At 40.0% G+C, this 21,871-nt stretch overlaps 2 protein-coding genes across 3 annotated transcripts in view; one reads left to right on the top strand and one right to left on the bottom strand.

Annotated features, from left to right (window-relative positions):
* EVI5 (ecotropic viral integration site 5) overlaps nt 1–21,871 on the bottom strand; it is a 136,782-nt gene that overhangs the window by 90,069 nt on the left and 24,842 nt on the right. For both annotated transcript variants that reach the window (XM_080925648.1, XM_080925649.1), the window contains exon 2: nt 18,116–18,345. In XM_080925648.1, coding sequence (XP_080781774.1) covers nt 18,116–18,264 — 149 coding nt within the window. In that variant the 5' untranslated portion in view covers nt 18,265–18,345. The remainder of the gene's footprint in view (nt 1–18,115; nt 18,346–21,871) is intronic.
* Nucleotides 8,585–9,028, top strand: LOC308427256 (ubiquitin-conjugating enzyme E2 D2B; the record flags this gene model as incomplete). Its single annotated transcript, XM_080925349.1, has 1 exon — nt 8,585–9,028. One exon carries the CDS (start codon nt 8,585–8,587, stop codon nt 9,026–9,028), a length of 444 nt encoding a protein of 147 aa, XP_080781475.1.

Below are 21,871 nucleotides of genomic sequence, written 5' to 3'. Positions count from 1 at the left end.
GGAACTCACTCTGTAGACCAGGCTGGCCTTGAACTCAGAGCCCTACCTGCCTGTGCCTCCCAAATAATTTAAAGGCAAGTGCCACCATGCCAGCTCTAAGTTACAGTTTTAACAGTTTTTGTTTGGTTGAAATCAGCAACTGCTGCACTTTTTCACTATGCATAGCAGTTAAAAACCTGAACCAGTAAGATGAATTGTAAGCATTTAACACAATCGGCCCCATTATTATTCATGTTCATTGCCACTGAAAAGAAAGAGACCAATGGGAAAGCTCAGAGGATCAAGTGCTTGCTGCCAAATCTGACAACCTGAGTTCAATCCCAGTGCCCATGTATGATAGAACTGACTCCCCTGGGTACCTCTCTGACCTCCACATGTGTGCTACAAGTTATCAGGAAGTTCTCTTAATCCCAAGAATATAAAGACCAGCTTGGACAACCTCAAAAACAATTCAAGGACCAATAAAATGGCTCAATAGGCAAAGGCACTCGCTGGTGACCTGAGTTCAACCCCTGGAGCTCACATAGTAGGAAAGAAGGATGGATGGATGGATGGATGGATGGATGGATGGATGGATGGATGGATGGATGGATGGGTGGATGGATGGATGGGTGGGTGGAAGGAAGGATAGATGGAAGAAAGGATGGATGGGTGGAAGGAAGGATAGATGGAAGGAAGGATAGATGGAAGGAAGGATGGATGGGTGGATAGATGGATGGGTGGATAGATGGATGGGTGGATGGGTAGGTGGATGGTGTAGTTTTTAGATGTTTTCCATTCAAATTAGGGAAATCAGGATAGGAGTAGCTCCCTAGGGAAACACATATTTGAAAAAAGCTTGACAGAATCTATGGATTAACTAATCCTTAAATCCCAAATTTACTATGTGACCAGACTTTAAAAAGTAACGATTAAGCAAATCCCTTCTCTTTTTTTTTTTCTGTTCCACACAAATGTATATCCTATTTATCCAGACAAAGTCTCTGTGTGTTTGTATATGTGTATTGAAATTATACATTAGACATAAAGATGTGGCAAACCTCCTAGGCTCTGTGATCCCTCATCAACTCACAGCCCAGACTAACCAGCAGCTTGAACATCACTGAGCTTATCTTGAAAAACTGGGTTTTTCCCTTAAGATCCCTGTTGGCTTCTGAGATTGCAGCCCTGATTTAGGCTCCTCTCTAAACAAAGATAGTGAAGGAAATGTAAACATCTATTCCAGCCATGTGGTAGTGGTGGTTCACACCATAAATCTAGCACTTGAGAGGTAGAGGCAGGCAGATCTGTGTGAGCCTAGCCTGATCTACAAAGCAAGCTCTAGGACAGCCAAGGCTACACACACAAAAAAACTTCCCTTAAAAAAAAAAAAAAAAAAAAAAAAAAAATCTACTCCATGACTCATTACAATATTAAGCTCCCAATTTCAATTATGTATACACAGGCTAGAAAATGTGGTCATAAAAATTATAAATGGTTCAGATAGGAGGAGACCTAAGGTGTGTATTTGTTTGAGAATTTACTGAAAGTGACATTAAAAACAATCATCTGTTTGGGGTACAAAGACACTCTCAGTACTACTTCAGAAAAGCAAGGATGGAGGCTAAAAAGAAACATGAGTTAAATCCTATTTTGTAGATAAAAAAAAATCTACCTTTCAGAAGTCAAATTGGTAACATGTTTATAGCCCTTACAGCATTTAATTCAGTATAAGTGCATTAAGCAAAAAGAATGTTAGGGGCTGGAGAAATGGCTCAGTCGTCAAGAGCACTGACTGCTCTTCCAGAGGTCCCGAGTTCAAATCCCAGCAAACCACATAATGGCTCACAACCACCTGCAATGAAATCTGATGCCCTCTTCTGGTGTGTCTGAAGACAGCTACACTGTACTTATAATAAATAAAAATTTTTTAAAAAGAATATTAGAACAGTAGAGTATTGAAAACCCTGTGCATATATCTAGAAGATATGCTGTCAGTCACACTATATTATAAATTATAAAAATAAGTAAGTTCTATCCTTACTTGCAAAGAATTTAATATATTCATAGCAACAGCTATTTAAACAACTTAAAATTTTCCCAAATATTGCTACAAGCAAAGAAGATAGGAAGATAACAAAATAGGCAACATGTATAATTTAAACCACACTAACTCTAAAGTCTCAACACACCAAAGCTAGCCCCCAAGGAGCTAACATGGCTCTCAGAAGCCAGTGTCAGATTATGAAATGAACCTGTAGATACCCCTCCTTTCAGTCTACCTCCATTCCCTGGGGTAATGGACCCCAGCAAACACTGCAGCAGATCCAGCTTTCCCCTTCTCTGGGGGCCAAAAAGCCCTGCCTCCTAGTCCAGACCCATTTCTTTGAGTCAGCCAACAATACAACCTTGTGCCTACCCAGTAGACACCCCAAACCTGGCCTTAAGCACGTCATTTTCCCTCTACTTCCTGTCTTCCATTACAATCCCTCCAGTCTCATCCAGAGCCCTATAGCAGTCAGCTCACAGGACCCTCTTCTCCCAACCCCAATTCATTCCCCTAGGGACTGTTGCTGAACTTTGGTGTGGACGCCAATTTATAACTTTTGTGGACTTATCTCCGCCCTCCCTTCTAGAAGCAGTTCCTACGTGCCCCCAACCCAAAAATCCCCATGGCCAGGGCTAGCAGGGACTTTCTGCCTTTTCATTCTTGTGTGTCTTTATTATTCTTTGCCTTCCTGCAACCAACTTGCATGATACCCTCTTCCAATAACAACTCAAACAGCCTGAGAACTCTGCCCCTGCCTTTCAGTGTGGAGAAACTCCCCTTGGATCTTTCTTGAAGTGGCTCTCAGCCTGTTCTCCTAGCTTATCTGTTTCTCTCTGCCATCCACGAACCTAAGAAGCACTCCCTGCCAGGCAATCCACAGCCACACTTTCCTACGATCCAGAGAGGGCAACAGATGCCAAGTGTCTTAGTTAGAGTTTTACTGCTGTGAACAGACACCATGACCAAGGCAAGTCTTATAAATGACAAATTTAATTAGGGCTGGCTTACAGGTTCAGAGGTTCAGTCCATTATCAGCAAGGTGGGAACATGGCAACATCCAGGTAGGCATGGTGCAGGAGGAGCTGAGAGTTCTACATCTTCATCCAAAGGAAGCCAGGAACAGACTCAACATCCTCAGGCAGGAAAGTCTCCAAGCCCAGCCCTACAAAGTCACACTTCCTCCAACAAGGCCACACCTTCTAATAGTGCCACTCCCTGGGCCAAGCATGTGTAAATCAATACACCAAGGGATGAAACACTCACTTAGCAAAGACCAGACCAGAAATCAGCATCTACAAGCACTTCAATCATGCTAATCCCCCAATGCCTAAACACCAGTGCAAAAACCACAATGATTACTACCCAAGGCAAAATGCCTCTACCTGAACCCATGAACCTATTCTACTAGAGTAAGCCATAAGAAAGGCAATACAGCTGAAGCATGAAACAGACTTCAAAATGGCAATTATAAATACGGTTAAGCACAGACAACATGAAGCTCAAGAAGATGGAAGACCAAAGAGTGGATGCCTCAGTCCTTCTTAGAAGGGGGAACAAAATATCCACGGGAGGAAATACAAAGACAAAATATGAAGCAGAGACTGAAGGAAAGGCCATCCAGAGACTGCCCCACCTGGGGATTCATCTCATACACAGTCACCAAACCCAGACAATATTGTGGATGCCAAGAAGTACATGCTGACAGGAGCCTGATATAGCAGTATCCTGAGAGGCTCTGCCAGACTGACAAATACAGAGGTGGATGCTCTCAACCAACCATTGGACTAAGAATGGGATCCCCAATGGAGGAGTTAGAGAAAGGACTGGAGGAGCTGAATGGGTTTGCAACCCCATAAGAACAACAATATCAACCAACCAAAGCTCCTAGAGTCTCCCAGAGACTAAACCACCAACCAAAGAGTACACATGGGGGTACCCATGGCTCCAGCCGCATATATAGCAGAGGATGGCATTATCTAGCATCAATGAAAGGAGAGACCCTTGGTCCTGTCAACAAGGCTCGATGCCCCAGTGTAGGGGTATGCCAGGGCAGAGAGAGGATGGGTGGAGGAACACTCTTATAGAGGCAGGGGGAGGGAGAATAGGATAGGGGGATTCCAAAGGGGAAACATTTGAAATATAAGTTTTAAAAAATCCAATAAAAAATTTAAAAAATAAAAAGAACATAGTTGAGGACCCTAAAATGGATATGGAGATTAATGAATCCCTTAAAGAAGTCTGTGGGAAATATGAACAGTGGGAAGAAATGAGTAAAAGAGTTCAAAAACTGAAGGTACAAAGAAAATCATAAAGAAAACCCAAATAGAAAACCTAGAAAAGAACAATAGAAGAAAAAAACTCAAAGGTATTCTTTATCAAACAGAGTACAAGACTTGGAAGAGAAAAATCTCAGGTTTAAGACAAGTTTCAAGAAATAGAATACCTCAAAGAAAACGTTAAATCTAAATGTCCAGGCATAAAACATCCAACAAATATTGGACATTATGAAAATCTATAAATTATAGAAAGAAAAAGAAGAAAAACATGACCACTGCCATCAAATCAAAGGCACAAAAATATTTTCAACAAAATCATCAAGAAATTTCCTTAACCTAAAGAAAGGAGTCCCTATCATGGTACAAAAACTATACAGACACAACAGTAGACAGGACCAGAAAAGAAATTCCCAACAACACATAATAATCAAAATATTAAATGTACGATTACAAAAGACAGTATAGTAAAAGATACAAGGGGAAAAGGCCAAGTAAAAGCAGATCTATTAGAATAACACCTGACTCTCAACTAAGACTCTAAAACCAGACAGGCCTGGTTAGATATTCTACAAACTCTAAGAGACCACATATGCAAGCCCAAATTACTATTTCTAACAAAATTAGTAATCACAATATATGGACAAGAGGAAGGAGTCCATAATAACCAAATCTTAAAAGTATCTATCTACCAATCCAGCTCTATGGAAGGTGACATAGGGAAAACTTTCATCTGAAAAGGTTAACCACATCCAAAAAGCACAAGAAATACATCATCCCAAGCCAGTGAATCAAAAAGAGGGATGAAAACTCCACACCAACAAAATAAAAGGAGCATTGTTCAGTGATAAGTCTTAATATTAATGGTCTCAATATCCCTCAACGAAAAGACACAAACTAACAGAATGAATTGGAAAACAAAATCCATCCAAGAAATACACCTTACCATCAAGGATAGACATTACCTCAGGGGAAAAAAGATAGAAAAACATACTCCAAGGAAATAATAAATCCAAGCAGTAAACAAGTAGAACCATTTAAATATCTGACAAAAAGAGACTTCAAAACAAAATTAAGCAGAAGAGATAGGGGAAAGCGTTATATATGCAAAGGAAAACCCACTAAGATGGTGTAATTCTAAACATGTACATGCCAAACACAAGGGCACCAAGTTCATAAAAGAAAAACTACTACAGGTAAAATCACATATTAACCCTGACATACTAATAACAATTTCAATACCCAGCTTTGGCCAATAGGTCTTCCAGACAAAAAAGAAATCCTCAAGTTAAATAACATCATAAACCGAACACACTTAGCAGATATTTACAGAACATTTCACCCCAAACACCAAAGACTATGCTTTCTTTTCAGCAGTACATGGAATGCTCTTCAAAACTGAACACATAATTAGACACAAAGCAAATCTCAATAAAGAAAAGTGAAATAATACCCTATATTCATTCTATTAGACTACTACCAATTAAAGTTGGACACCAAATGAACAACCCACTACTGAAGAATGGGTCATGACAGAAATGAAAAAGGAAATTAAACACTTTTTTAAAACTGAATAAAAAGGAGAATACAACATACACAAAACTATGGGATGTAACCAAGGCAGTGCTAAGAGAGGGCAAGTTCATAGTACTAAGTGTCCTGACAAAAACTGGAGCGATCGATCCCACGTTACCACTTAGAAAGCTTCACAACGAAGAGGAAAACTAACACCCTAAACAATCCCCAGCAAGCAATGATCAAACTCAGGGCTGAAAGTGCCCAATCAGAAGCAAATACAGTTTAAATAATGGGAAGAGTTGGTTCTGTGACAAAAGTCAGTAAGATAAACCCTCAGCCAAATTAACCAAAAGATGGAAAAGATTCAAATTAACAAAATTAGAGACAAACAGGGACCTAACAACAGAGGAATATACAGAGGATTTTAAATACATAGTTTAAAGACCTGAACTCCACCAAATTATAAAATTAAAAAATAAATAAATTTCATTGATAAATATTACCTACCAAAGTTAAATCAAGATCAGAAAAGCAATTTAAACAGAGCTATATCCCCTAATGAAACAGAAGCAGTCATTAAAAGTCTCCCAACCAAAAAGAGCTCAGGGCCAGATGGTTTTAGTACAGAATTCTACCAGACTTTCTAAGAAGAGTTAATCCCAGTACTACTCAAATTAATACACAGAATAGAAACAGAAAGAATATTGCCTAATTCTTTTTACAAGGCCACCATTACTAAGTTATGAGCAGGTTTCATCTCAGAGATGCTGGAATGGTTCACTACACATAAATGGATAAATGTAAACCATCACATAAACAGACTGAAAGACAAAAACCACATGATCCTCTCATAAGATGCAAAAGAGACCTATGAGGAAAAAAAAACAATACCCTTTCATGATAAAACTCCTGGAGAGTCTAGGGATACAAGGAACATAAAAGTGATTTATAGCAAGCCTACAGCCAATGTCAATGAAAAGAACAGCTCTAAACAGTTCTACTAAAATCAGGAATAACACAAGGCTGTCACTCTCTCCATACTATTCAGTACATACTATACATGAAGTCTTAGCTAGAGCATTTAGACAACTGAAAGACATCAAGGAGTGCAAACAGGAAGGAAGGAAGGAAGGAAGGAAGGAAGGAAGGAAGGAAGGAAGGAAGGAAGGAAGGAAGGAAGGAAGGAAGGAAGGAAGGGAAGTCAAAGTATCTTTATTTGCAGATGTTATGATTTTATATCTAAATGACCCTAAAAACTTCACCAGGAACTCAGGGCTAGTGGCTCACACCTTTAATCCCAGCACTCAAGGCTAGCCTGGTCTACAGGACTTAGTTCTAGGACAGTCAAAGCTACACAAAGAAACCCTGTATCAAAGAAAACAAAACAAGGCAAAACAAAAACTCCACCAGGAAACATCTATAGCTGATTTTAAGAGCTGTGGGGGATGGGTGACAGCAGGACCAATGTACATATAAACTCAGACATTGTGGCATCACACACAGAGTGGTTACCAGATCTGGTCAGATGGGCTCCCAGTGCTGAGAGGGGGAAGTGGACACAGGGTCCACCCCTAACCTAGAAGTCATGTCCAATTCACAACCACTTGCAAAGAAGAAATTAGCTTTCTCTAATGGAATCTTACCCACACTTGAGGGTAGGGCCCATGCCCAGCAGTAGATGGCCAAAACTAACGTAATGGTGGTTTTATAGATTTTTTTTTTTTGTCTCTTACATCTTTTTTTTTTTTAAATCTTATTGGTCATTTGCTCGATGGGTATATAATCCAGTTTTGTATTATGGGTTTTATTTTTATATCTGTGTTTCTTGTCCTTTCAATTTTGCTATTGTTTATTCTGGTCTGTTTTTCCTGTTTTACTTGACTATTTCCTAAAAAGTCAAAGAGAAAGAAGGCATAAATTTGGGGCTAAGAGTAAATATGGAGAGCTCCCTTTTATTACTGTAACCTTTTCAAAATGTGTTTAAAATTATATGAATTACTTAGTAAAAGGTTATTTTTAGCAGACTTTGTAAAAAGAGGTGTGAACAATATACTTTCTCAAGTTTTTTGTATATTATAAAAAATTTTAGAATGCTCTTCTCAAAAGTTCTCATTACAAAAATTAAAAGTCTCTTCTTTAAAAAATTAAAAAATAAAGTTCCTTCTTTCTGAGATTTGACATATTGTGGAATACAACACATCAAGTCTCTTCCCAGTGAGCTGCGAGCATCAGTGGTTTGTTCAAAGTGAGCCAAAGGTAAGATTTAGTAACCTGGTGACAGCTGCCATCATGACATCATAGGACAACCTATTATGAGTTTGTGATGATGGTGGTGTTACAAAACAAACAAACAAAAACCTCCTATGCTGCCAATCACATCATCCCCAACCAACTGTCACCCTCCCGAGCTGCCCAAGCTGCGTCGGTGGTCTGCGGTAGCGCTGCAGCCAGGCTGCCCGGCACAAGCCCTGGGCAGAGGCTCCGGCGGAGGGATCTGCAGAGGCTAAGGTCTCGGAAGACACAGCTACTGCGGCAGCACAAAAAGGGCGGCTACAGGGTGATGCGCCAACCGATGTGACGACAGATAGTGTCCGCGGTGGCTGGCCCGGAAGCTGAGTGGGCCTCGGCCCTCAGCGCATTCTGCCAGGGCCAGGCCAGAACTGCCCGCCTCCTCTTCTGCGGCTGATCCAAAACCAACAAGGCAGCCACAGGCCCTCAGTCCCTGCCTCCTTCCACCAGGAGCCCACCAAGACAGCCTTCCACCATGGCTTTGAAGAGAATCCACAAGGAACTGAACGACCTGGCGCAGGATCCCCCAGCACAGTGTTCAGCAGGTCCTGTCGGGGAAGATATGTTCCACTGGCAAGCTACAATCATGGGGCCAAATGATAGTCCCTATCAAGGTGGAGCGTTTTTCTTGACAATTGATTTCCCAACAGAGTACCCCTTCAAGCCACCTAAGGTTGAATTTACAACAAGAATTTATCATCCAAATGTTAACAGTAATGGCAGCATTTGTCTTGATATTCTTCGGTCACAGTGGTCTCCAGCACTAACTATTTCAAAAGTCCTTTTGTCCATCAGTTCTCTGTTGTGTGATCCCAATCCAGATGATCCCTTAGTGCCTGAGATTGCTCAGATCTACAAAACAGATAGAGACAAGTACAACAGAACAGCTCGGGAATGGACTCAGAAGTATGCCATGTGACTAAAGAGATTATTGGACATCCTCTACAAATAAAAGCTAGGGGAACCCTGCCAAGACAAAGTCCTTTTGATTCCCACTTGACTTTCCCATGAACCCACGCTGTACTGGCCTCATCCTCCCAGCTGCACGGTCTTCACCTGATACAGCACTGCTGCTTGTAGCCCGCACCAGAAATACTGTACTTCTGTACCAACACTGTCTCCTAGCCGACGAGCATACTCCAGGCATAACCTATATGTGAGATTAAAAGTTTTCCTTATTGACTTAAATCGGATAACCACAGGATGTGAGGGATGGTGGGTAAAGGTCCCCCAACCTATAAGATACGATGAGATTGCTTTTAAGTGGAAGCCATTTAAATTTAAATTTTTTTAATTTATGAAAAGCTAGGTGAAGAACATGAATGTTTCTGTACTCATTTTATTCCAAAATACCTAGAATTTAAATGAACCTTAAAGCCAACCAGATTAAGCTAATTCACCTCCTGTATTTTAAAGTCTAACTGGTCAACAAAAATAGATTGGCACTATCGGTCCATAAAGTATGACTGGCTTTATTCCCAAATCTTTTATACATCGATAACTCAACCTTCTTTCTTTCACACTTTCTCTCCACATTCTTTATTTATGGTTTCTCAATTAATTCATCACTAATAACTCTTATTTTTATTATATTAACTGCTTGATCCATTTGGATATAAGGGTAAAAGTTCAATTTGATGGGAAAATCTTGTATATTAAGACCCAATTGCTCTTTTGGAGCTTGTACATTCAAGGAAGATTCATCTGTGTAATAAACTGATTATTCTAGCCATTACATAAATTTTGTGTGAACAGGCTTATTTACTTTTAAGAACTTGTTTAGCTGAAGTTACTGGATTTTCCCTCAGCCTTGACATGCTTTCATTTAAATTGGTCACATTTTCAAATTATGAAACAATTCCATTTTATAGCTAAAAAGATACTTTAAGAGTAATTTTATTAAATAAGGTAGAAACATACCTCAAAGGCATTTTCATGAAAGAATATCCAACCTTCCAAGAATAAAACTTCAGCAAGAAACTTGCTTTGCTAATAAAACTGAGCTACATTTTACCAAAACCTTATTACACTTATTACATACATAAAACAAAAAAGCATTACTATTTGGTAAGTTGAAGAATAGCTTTGACCTTTGAGAAAAGGACCCAATCAGACAGTGAAATGTCCACATAATTACTTTGCAATACACTTGGAAGAACATCCACCAGTTTTAAACTGTGCTGTGTGTGCAGGTCTTCAGTCTCCCGACATACATACTCCAAAGCATTCGAAACTTCGACCGCATGTCTGAAACAGCATTCCTTTCCTAATATAATCATAAAAACCAAGCCATTCTTCAGCCATGCTGATATTCTTCTCTAAGCATCAGGTTCTTTAAAATGCATCTTTACACTGTCACACACATGCAACACATGAACACACACGCAGGAAGATCACATGTTCAAGGCCAGTTTGAACTATGTAATAAGATTGTCTCAATACCCCCTCCACCCCCCAAAAAAAAAGTTTGAAGAAAAAAACTGTAGCTCTACTATAATGTAGCCAGACACTGTAGTATACATTGGTAACTGTAACATATGGGAGGCAGGGGCAGAAAAAGCACTACAAGTTCAAGGCCAGCCTGGTCAGTATAGGGAGCACTAGGCTGGTCCGGGCTACATAGATTTTGTTTTAAAAAAACACCTAGATAACGAATCTTGTAACAAACACACACTCACCACTCCACTGGACTATCAGTACCTATAAAGTGTATGCAGTGTGATGTCCTGTGCCTTCACACTCACTGCAATAATACCCAGGGTATATAAAGCCCACAGCAGTGTGGCATACCAGGCCTTCCCATTCACTCACTGGCTCAGAGCCTGCAAAATCCATTGTGGTAAATGCCATACACAAGCATACCACCTGTTGTTAACTTTGGGGCTTCATTTTTCTGTGTGCCTTTTCTGTTTAGATACACAAATACCACTGTCTTAACAAACTACATTATTTTACACAATAACATGACATACAGATTTACAGCTGAGAAGCAACAGGTAAGTTTGTATAAGCACTCATCCTCACATAGTGAAACCAACCACAGTGCATCTTCTAAACCTATCCCCTCTAAGTGACAGGATTATATTTAGGTAAGGCATGCAGAAAAAAAGCATTTACAATTGCCTTAATAATAGACTTTATAAAAATATAATTAGAATCAAGTATTCTCATTTCTTACTGTTAAATGTGGTTGATAATTTAGGGCCCAAAACAGATGGCCAATAGCCACGTAATTTCACCATCAACAGTAGTAATGGAGGACATACTGTCTGACAATTCCCAGACTTAAGCCTGGCTACCAGATGGGTTCTCTATCCTGTAAGCAGAGGAGAACCAGGGAATGCTTCAGAAGAGGAGGATGGCTTAGGTGCTATCTGTAACAGAGGAGCTCTAAATCTTTGGCTGAGAGCTGAACAGCACCAAGACACCTTCCTCAGTGGTGTGCAGACTTGGAAGAACACATATAAGAGTAGCCATTTTTGTTTTGTTGGGTTTTTCTGGGCTTTGGCTAAGGTTTGTTTGTTGTTTCTTTTGAGAGCAGAGGTCATTTACTTTGTGTATGGAAGCCTGCATGCAACAAACATTAAAAACAAAAACAAACTAAAACCCTCTCTGAAACACTGTAATTGAAAAATACAAAATTTTTCAATTACAGTGTTTCTCGTTCCCATCCTTAGCCACAGCTGCACCTGGCAACCAGCCTGCCCAAGAGGATACAGCTGCCTCAGCCTGAATCACATAAATTTCTTTATATTCTATCTCCTCTCTCTCTCTCATGTGAAAACAGTTTTATGTTCAAGTGCGTATGAGAGAGAAAGAGAGAGGATGCAAAAACATTAAAAATGTTCAGGTGTTACGAGTAACTAACTTGATTCTCGGACTCTCCTGAAGCCCAGGGAACATCACAAAGAAACGGGAAGAAGACTATGAAAGCAGAGAATGGGGAGAGGTGGTGATGTGAAAAACACTTCTGGAAATAATACAGTGGGAGCTGTGGTCACCTTCACAACACTGGGCCTGTCAATTTCCATCATGGGTAAGAAGAGGAGCTCATGAGACTCCACTCCTCCTGGAAGAGCCTTGGCAGTTAATGGCTACCAGGACAAGGAGAGTCTCTTTCTTCAGTGGTGGTTGTCCATGTTTGTCCTCATGCAGGAGGCCCTGGTAGATGAGAAACTGCCCTGGAGAAGGGAGTAAGAATGGGTGAGCTAGGAAAGGAGGAGGTACACTAGGAAACTATCAGCAGTGCCAACAGAAGGGACAGCTGGGAGGCATTAGTATGTGTGCCGATGGACTTGAAGACATCCCTGTAGACTGTACCAACAGCACCTAGAAATACAAGTCTAAAGTTCAGTACAGAAATTTGGTAATTGTGAAGAGATGACAATAAACACTTTGCACAGAAGAGGTAGCTCACTGTTTTCCCGTGAGTATCAGACCAAGATACAGCAGCCACCAGTCAGCATGCCAACTGGTAATTTGCAAATTGCTAAGATAGTTTATCAAGAACTAAGGCAGAAAAATACTGTATTAGAAAACCATATGGAAAGTTAACTTTATGGCACTTAAAAGCAGAGTCTTATGACAAAGAGAACAGTGTTTTCAGCATAAGGCTCCAAGGTCTCTAATATTACTATTACTAATAATAAAATAACTGTAAATTAAATAATTTATAACCAACAGGTATTTACTGTTCACGGTTCTGGAAGATGCAAAGTCCAAAACCAAAGCACTAAGATTCAAATCTGACAAGGGCCATTTCTCACTAATGGTGCCTTCTATTGTGTTCACACATGACAGATGCTGCCAACAGGCTCCCTAAAGAGTCTCACTTTAAAAAGAAATTATTTATTTATTATGTATATAGCCACACCTAAAGTCTCTTTTTTAAAAGGCATTAACTCATCCATGAGAAAAAGAGCTTTCCAAAGGTTCAACCTGTTATATTCCAGATTAGAATCCAACAGAATTCGGTTGTCAGAAACATTCAGACCACAACAAAACTACATGTCTGACATAGAGGATGGACATGCTTTCGGGTCAACACATACAGATTCCTCTCAGAGAGTATGCTAGGGAAACTGAGGTAATGCTGTTTTTGTAAGATTTTAAGTATTTAATGAACAATAGACCATTTACACCAGAATGAACAACAGAAACATAATGCAAGCCACTTACACAATTTTTAATGTTCCAGGCATCAGCCAAATTTCAAAAACTTAAAAAGTGACTAATTTTTAGAATTTATTTTGAGTTTCTCTGTTTATTTTGAGATAGGTCTACACCCCAGGCTAACCTGGAATTTGTAGTGATCCTTCTGCCTTATAAGTGCTAGGATTTCAAGTATGAACTAGCACACAGAGCTTATTTTGTCCAATATAAAGAAATGTCATGTCAAAAAGGAAAATGTCATTTTAACATGTACTCAGCTTTCTTTCTTAAAATTGATTTATGACTTTCTTCAAAGTCTTCAAAATCTGGTATAGTTTACACTTACAGTATATCTAAGTCAGACTAGGCCCATTTCAAGTGCCCAACAACTCTGTGGGTTAGCGGCTAAAATACTAAACAGTACAGATCTTGTGAAGATATTTAAAGTAGGGTATCAAAGATTTATGGTAATTACATTTTAAAATATATGTAGTATATGGCTGTGTCATCCCTGCTGTGTCTCCTTGAGTGACACTCTGAAAAGTGTGAGCAACAGGAAAAAGAATGCCACACCAAAAAGTAAACACCACAGAGAGGTAGTTCACACCTACAACAGGAACATTTCCCCACTGAATTAAATTATCCACTTACCTCCATAAATTCATCTCTGCTAATGCCTTTGTATTTTTAGTAAGAAAAATAAAAGTACTAACAGACCAAAAAAAAAAAATCTGTCCTATTTCAACTTTAAAGTCTATCAATTATTAACTTTTGTCAAACAAATCTCTGATATGGCAGTAAGCCATTTCTTCTTGTTTTTCTGGGGCTGCCACATTTACTTCTTTAAAGAAATAGCTGCAGTGAAACCATGTAAGTGAAAAAGATTCTCTGTTCCCGTGTGTCTTACATCTTAATCTTCTGTAACACTGCCCCCACCTTCTACCACTTAAACAGTTACAGTCATAAGGAGTGGGGTCTCCATGGGGTATATGCTGGTGAGACACCTACTGTGGGCTCATATGGGGTATATGTTAGCGAGACACCTACTGTGGGCTCACATGGGGTATATGCTGGTGAGACACCTACTGTGAGGTCACAGGTAGTAATTCTGCCAAGCGTGTTTTACCTTAGACTTGTTAACTGTACAACTTCCTTACCAGTGATCAGAGGAATGGGAGCTAGATCTTCAGGTACAACATTTTATTTGGATTTTTATTGTTTTTAATAAAATTAAATGTATCTTTCTGCTAGGCCTGGCATGGGCTTTTGTAAACTCAAAGCCCACTGGCAGTGACACACCTCCAACAAGGCCACACCTCCTAATCTTTTCCACCAATTAGAGACCAAGCATTAAAATACCTGAGCCTATAGAGCCATTCTCATTCAAAGTATCACAGGAGACTAATATCTGATTTCCAAACCTATTACAACACTATAATAAAAAGCCAACACAGCACAACCTTATGACCATAAATAATAAATAAGGATGAACAGAATAAAACTGAGTGCAGATACAGACTCAAACATCTATGAACAACTGATGTCTAAAGTATCCAGTTAACTACAAAAAGAGCAAGCAACCAAAGAAAGGAACTGGCTATGATGTACGCTTTTAATTCCAGTACTGGGAGACAGAGGCCAGCAGATCTCTGGGACTTGGAAGCCAGAGCCCCTGTCTCAAAAAAAAAAAAAAAAAAAAAAAAACTTATTTTAGCAGATGCCATAGAAGAAATATCCATACAACTGTACATCTCCAGTTTCAGAAGAGTCAAGGCCCTCTTTTGGCCAGTGAGCATCAGGCATATATGTGGTAGACAGACATACATACATACATACATACATACATAATACATACATACACACACACATATATAGGCAAAACACCCATACACATAAAATAAAATCTTAAAAAACTTCTCAAAACTGATCTTGTATCACATATAAGCAAATTTAATAAAATCACTTGAACCCAGGAGTCTGAGGGGCAGCTAGAAATCCAATGAGGTGCCATATCTTAAGAACATCAACAAAATAAAACTATAAGAAAATACAGAAGATACTTCCTATGATCTTTGGTCACCAAATGCACAATCCATGGAAGTTGATCTTTAAGTTGGTACTTCATCAGAATGACGTGCTATAGAACCTAGGTGCTGGGGAGGCAGCTGTCAATAAGGTACTTCCTGTGTGAACATGAGGTCACATCTGTGTTTGGATCCTCTGCCCCATGGAAAAGCCTGTAACCCTCGTGGAGGGTGAGAAAGGGAAAATACTTGACAGGGAGGTTCCTGAAACTTGCTAGCCAGATAATCAATGAGCTTCAGGTTCAGTGAGACACTGACCCACAAAGTACAGTGCAAAGCAACAGAGAAGATATTCGGAATAAATCTCTGGCCTCCACCTCCACACATGCACTTACATCCATGTTGGACACACCCACATCCATGTGTACACACAGACATACACACATGCACACACAAAACTATTTGAGGAGAATGACAACCACCAATGGGAAAGGAAGATCTGAAAATCTACCTCTTGAGAAAGAAACTACATCTTAAAGAATTCTCAAAACAATAGCTAGAGAGATGGCTCAGCAGTTAAGAGCAACCTGATTTTGATTACCAGGACCTACACAGTGGCTCTTAACTATCTCTAACTCAACTTCCAAGAGATCCAATGCCTCCTTCTGGCCTCCAAGGGCACCAGGTATGCATATATAATATTCATATATATTACCCATGCAGGCAAAACACCTATAAACACAAGATAAAATAAAAATAAATTAAAAAAAGAATTCTCAAATATACTAAAGCAAACAACATAAATTTGTAAAATCAGAGACAATCCAGGCATGGTAGTACCTGCCTTTATTCCTAGCCCTGGTGAGGCAGCAGCAGGTGGATGTCTGAATTCAAGGCCAGCCTGGTCTACATAGTGAGTTCCAAGTGAGCCAAGGCTACCTAGTGAAACCCTACCTCCAAAAAGCAAAAGCAAAATACATGTGCAGACAACAGACAAATGCAGTAAGGATACATTAACATCAGTAGAAAAACATAAATGAATCCGTATGCACTACTGGGGCTGGAGAGATGGCTCACAGTTAACAGTACTTGCTGTACTTACAAAGGGCCCAGGTTCCCAGCACCCACATGTAACTCCAGTTCTAGAAAATCCAACACTCTTTTCTGACTTCTGCAGTTACCAGGTACATACATGATGTTCCAACATATATGTGTACAAACACTCACAAACTTAAAAGTACATAATTCTTTTTTAAAAATTCATTATTGCCAAACATGGTGGCACATGCCTATAACCCCAGAACTTGAACTTGGGAAATGGAGGTGTTGTCATCTACACAGTGAGTTCCAGGTCAAACAAGAGATCCTATCTCAAAAGACTTTAAAAAAAAAAAAATTAAGTGAAAGTAAAATAACAAAAAAAAATGATGTAGTTTTTCAAATATCTAAAATATTATTTTAATATTTTTAAGTATCTAAAATATTAAAATGGCTAAAATTCAAAATCATGATCATGGTCTAGGGATGTAGCTCAGTTGGTAGCGTGCTTGCCTGGCTCACATGTCTTGGTTCAATCTCCAACACCACACAAGCTGTGTATGGTGCACCACCTGTAGCATCAGAACTCACAAGATAAAGCCAGGAGAATAAGAAGTTTAAGATCCTCTTAGCCTGTACTACATGGGACCCAGTCTCAGAAAAAATGTTTAATCATAACTAATGTGATGAGTAAACCTATCTTGTAACTCCACTTGGGTCTGCTTGGACACTTCTCAGCCTTCTACCCGCAACAGTGACATCTACATGGACAACACATTTGGGATTTCCGTGACCCTGGCTGTGGTTCAGATGTATTAACCAAAACAATGTTAACATGAACTAGAACAATCGAAGAAGAAACAGCAGGAACAATTGTCAGCCAGGTGGTGGCAGCACACACCTTTGATCCCAGTACTCAGGAGGCAGAGGCAGCTGGAGCTCTCTGAGTTCAAAGCCAGCCTGGTCTATAGCTTGAGTTCCAGGACAGCCAGAAACAGCAGACAGTTTCTACAGAGAGAAACTCTGTCTCAAAAAACAAACAAAAAATAGCTTACTCAAACTGTATATTTTAAAAATATACTTAAGAGTTTAACCCAAGTTACAAATCAAAAAGAGCTATTAAAACGTACCCTTTACCCTCACTGCTGCAGCGCTGCACCTCAGCCAGGCACAAGGCTGCTTTCTACTTTCTTTCAGAGATGACGGTCCAGAGGCCTAGAACTCACCATAGAGACCAAGAAGGCCTCAAGCTCAGAGTCTGGCTCCACCTTGTAGAGTGCTAAGATCTCAGGGGTGCACTCACACCCATCTCTAAAGAGTAAACAGAGTCTGGATTCCTAACAGAGGAAATAATTCTTACTCTTATGAGAATAGGATACCTTTTGCCTTCCATAGGGTTACTCACTCTAAAGTAAAATCAGATACCTAGACTAAACTGAATTATTTTAAAATGAAAAAGGAAGACTGAGAATACAAATCAGTCAAAGTGTCTGCCTACCATGCAAGGCCCAGGGATTCACTCCCCAGCTCAAACAAAGAAGGATTGTAAAATTCACGAAGGCTTTGGAGAGTCTACAGTGCTAAGAAATGGATGGAGAAGGCTATTTAGCTGAAATGCATCTTAGTCTTAAACTTGCATCCTCAGGGAATGCCTGAAGGTGTCTGTTACTTAATTCTGATAAACAAAGAGCGAGAAACCAGGAAACAAGTATTCTTTCTATGAATGAATACTTGAGCTGGACTGTGGTTTGCTGTGTATGATAGCCAAGAGAAATGTCCACGGCTGTACTCACCTGTTTTGTTCCTCCAGCTTAGCCAGGAGTTCTAAGTCGTCTGGACTCAACTTCGATGGGGAAGATGGTGACTGTGTTGGTGTTGACAGTGTGGTAGAGGAGGATGTGGTGTGTAGTGAGGCAGATGGACTTGCCACCTGACTGGCCATCTGACTGACTGTGTGTGAGACTGTGTTCTTCACCCATGAGAGAGTAGAACTCAGCTTTTCTGCCACCTTGTCTGTCGCCACCTAAGAGTAAGAACAAAAAGTATAGTTTAATTTTATTTCAGTCATTACCACAAACTTGATGCTACTGGTTTTACTTAAAAAAATCACTGAGGTGACGGGGATTAAACCTGGTTTTTCTAACCATTATTCCAACATCCAGACTCTGAAACTTCTTCTTTTTAAGATCTATTTGTTTTTATGTTTTCCTACACGTATGTATATATACCATGCACATGCCAACTGTCCTCGGAAGTAAGAAGATGTCAGATCCTAAAGCTGGAGTTATATACCGTTGTGGATGGTTCTGCAGTTTCAGCAAGTTCTTAGCTCACAAGCCACCTCTCCAGGCTGGGAACTGCTTATTTCTACCGCGGGCTTCCAAGACCGACAAACCAGAAGAGTGCTTGACAAGCTGCAGAGTGAAACCCGGCCTGACGGCAAATACACACTTTCATTTTTAATTCTAGCACCAAGAGGCAAAAGGCAGGCAGGTCTCTGTGAACTCAAGGCCAGCATGGCCGACACTACTGGTTCCAGGAGCATCAGGACTACTAAGTAAGACCTTGTCTCCGAAATATCAAGAGGATATCATCTTACAAAATTTTTATTTCACTAGCATATACCTTAAAAATCTATATAGTGCTTGACTTCTTGTTCAAGTATAAAGATATGGTCTCTCAGCTTCCGACTCTGGCCTTCTGCTCATGATGCCTTGTCATTACAGACTACCCATCAAGAACTATTACCCAAAAACAACTTTCTTGTACAAAAAAAAACACACACAATTTGTGTATATATGGGTATATTCCATCAAGATGCAAATGCATTTCCTCCTTTCTTTGTAAAGGCTATTCTTTATTGAGATTTTGGTCAAAAAAGAAAAACTAACAAGACTGTGTGTGTGTGTGTGTGTGTGTGTGTGTGTTAACCAAAGGAGTTGGTTAGTTCTATCCTTGTGACAAGTGGACTCCAGGCTTGATAACAAGTACCTTTACCTGCTGAGCCATCTCACCAGCCCTAAGAGATCCATAGAATTGCATATTTAAAATTACCATTAAAAGGGTTTGTATGGAGCAGGCTGCATGGTTCCACAGTTGAAAATACTTGCTTAACTGAGAACCAGCTGATTGATTCCCAACACTACCAGGGTCACTTAATGACCTAGAGCCATGGTTCTCAACCTGAAGTCAAATGACCCTTTCTCACCTAAGACCATCAGAAACACAGATATTTACATTATCATTCATAACAGTAGCAAAATGAAATTTTGTGTGTGTGTGTTTAGTAGTGAGGTAGCAATGAAATATTTTTTTAACCGGGGGTCCCCACAACATGAAGAACTGTATTAAAGGGCTGCAGCATTAGGAAGTTAAGAACCAACCACCATCCTGAGTATCTGGCCTCCACAGGCACCTTCATGCATGTGGTGCACATATACACAGGCATATACACACAACATAATTAAATTCTGCTGTTTCATTTTTGTTTTTTGAGATAGAGTCTCTCCATGTTGCCTTGGCTATCCTGGAACTCACTATATAGATTAGGATGTACTCAAACTCACAGACTGCTGCCTGAGTGCTGGGGTTAAAGGCATGCACTACCACACTTGGATAAACAATGTTTCTTTAAAAAGACCTTGTGGACTAGAAAGATGGCTCAGCCAGTAATCACACTCATGGATGCCTAGAACCTGTGTTTGATCTCTAGAACTCACATAAAAAACTGAAGGAGAGAACAAGCTCGACAAAGTGTCCTCTGTCCTCCACATGTGTACCATGGCATACATGCCCATTGATGTAAGCACATATAAGCACACATACAATCAAAACAACCCTGAGATCCCACCTCACACCAGTTAGAATGGCTAAGATCAAAAACTCAGGTGACGGGCTGGAGAGATGTTTCAGTGGTTAAGAGCACAGACTGCTCTTCCAGAGGTCCTGAGTTCAAATCCCAGCACCCACATGGTGGCTCACAAGCATCTGTAATGAGATCCGATGCCCTCTTCTGGAGTGTCTGAAGACAGCGACAGTGTCTTCACTGTACATATAAAATAAATAAATCTTTTTTTAAAAAAAGCCTCAGGTGACAGCAGATGCTGGCAAGGATGTAGAGAAAGAGGAACACTCCTCTACTGCTGATGGGGTTGTAAGCTGGTACAACCACTCTAGAAATCAGTCTGGCAGTTCCTCAGAAAATTGAACATAGTAATACCTGAAAACTCAGCCACTCCACTCCTGGGCATACATCCCAAAGATGCTCCACCATGTTTATAGCAACCTTATTTATAATACCCAGAAGCTGGAAAAAATCCAGATGTCCATCAACAGATGAATGGATACAGAAAATGTGGTACGTTTACACAATGAAGTACTACTCAGCTATTAGAAACAATGACTTCATGAAATTCGTAGGCAAATGGATAGAATTAGAGACTATCATCCTGAGTGAGGTAACCCAGTCACAAAAGAACACACATGGTATGCACTCACTGATAAGCGGATACTAGAAAGCTTGGAATACCCAATACCCAAGAAACAACTCACAGACAGTATGAAGCTCAAAAAGAAGAAAGGCCAAAATGGGGATGCCTCAGTTCTTAGAAAAGAGAACAAAACTCTCATGGGAGGAAATGAAAGGTCAAATAGAGAAATAGGGATTGAAGAAATAGGGATTGAAGAAAAAAACACTCATAAGCCGCCTCACCTGGAGATCCACCACATATGCAGTCACCAAATCCAAGCACTATAGCTGGTCCCAAAAAGTACTTACTGGCAAGAACCAGACAGAGAAGCCCCTCAGGGACTATGTCATATAGATACAGCTGAACATGTTTGCAGATAACCATCGGTCTGAACTCAGGGATCCCAATGAGGTTGCTAAAGAAAGGACCTAAGGAACTGAAAGGGGTTGCAACCTCATGGGAAGATAACATTATCAACCAACCAAACCCTCCAAAACTCCCATGGAGTAAAACACCAACCTTTGTGCACACATTGAGAGACCTATTGAAGCAACTGCATATGTACCTAAAGAGAGCAGTGTCTCGAATCAATGTGAGAAGAAGCTTTTGGTCCAGGGAGGTCATGTTTTCCCAATGCAGGGGGGGATCAGAAGGGAGTGCACCTTTGTGAAGGCAACTGGAGGGGGAGGGGAATGAGAGCAGGGCTGGGTAAAGGGATAACATCTCAAATGTAAATAGAGTATCTAATAAAAAAAAAAAAGCACATGTATACTTACAATAACTAAAAAACAAAAACAAAACTTGTGACATATGTAGCCATAAAGATCACAAGCCATGCAGTTCTTGTATGATCTTATGATCTCAAATCTTATGTGATAGGGAAAAAAAGCTAAGCACCATAAACTATCTTCTGAATTAACAAGCCAGCCACTCTAAGTTTATGTATAGTAATTCATGCACAGACATTAAAACATCAGTGCATGAGCAAAAATCTGATCCAACTCCTGACAACAGACGGTAGCACTCTCATGGATTGTCCAAAGCTGTAATGTGGTGGTCTCTCCTCACATCCTATACTTC

This window comes from Micromys minutus (assembly GCF_963924665.1).
Source record: "Micromys minutus genome assembly, chromosome: 11".
In the NCBI taxonomy this organism is placed as follows: Eukaryota; Metazoa; Chordata; class Mammalia; order Rodentia; family Muridae; genus Micromys; species Micromys minutus.
The sequence above is the reverse complement of the archived record's forward strand: the minus strand, read 5'-3'. Positions and strand labels throughout refer to the sequence as shown.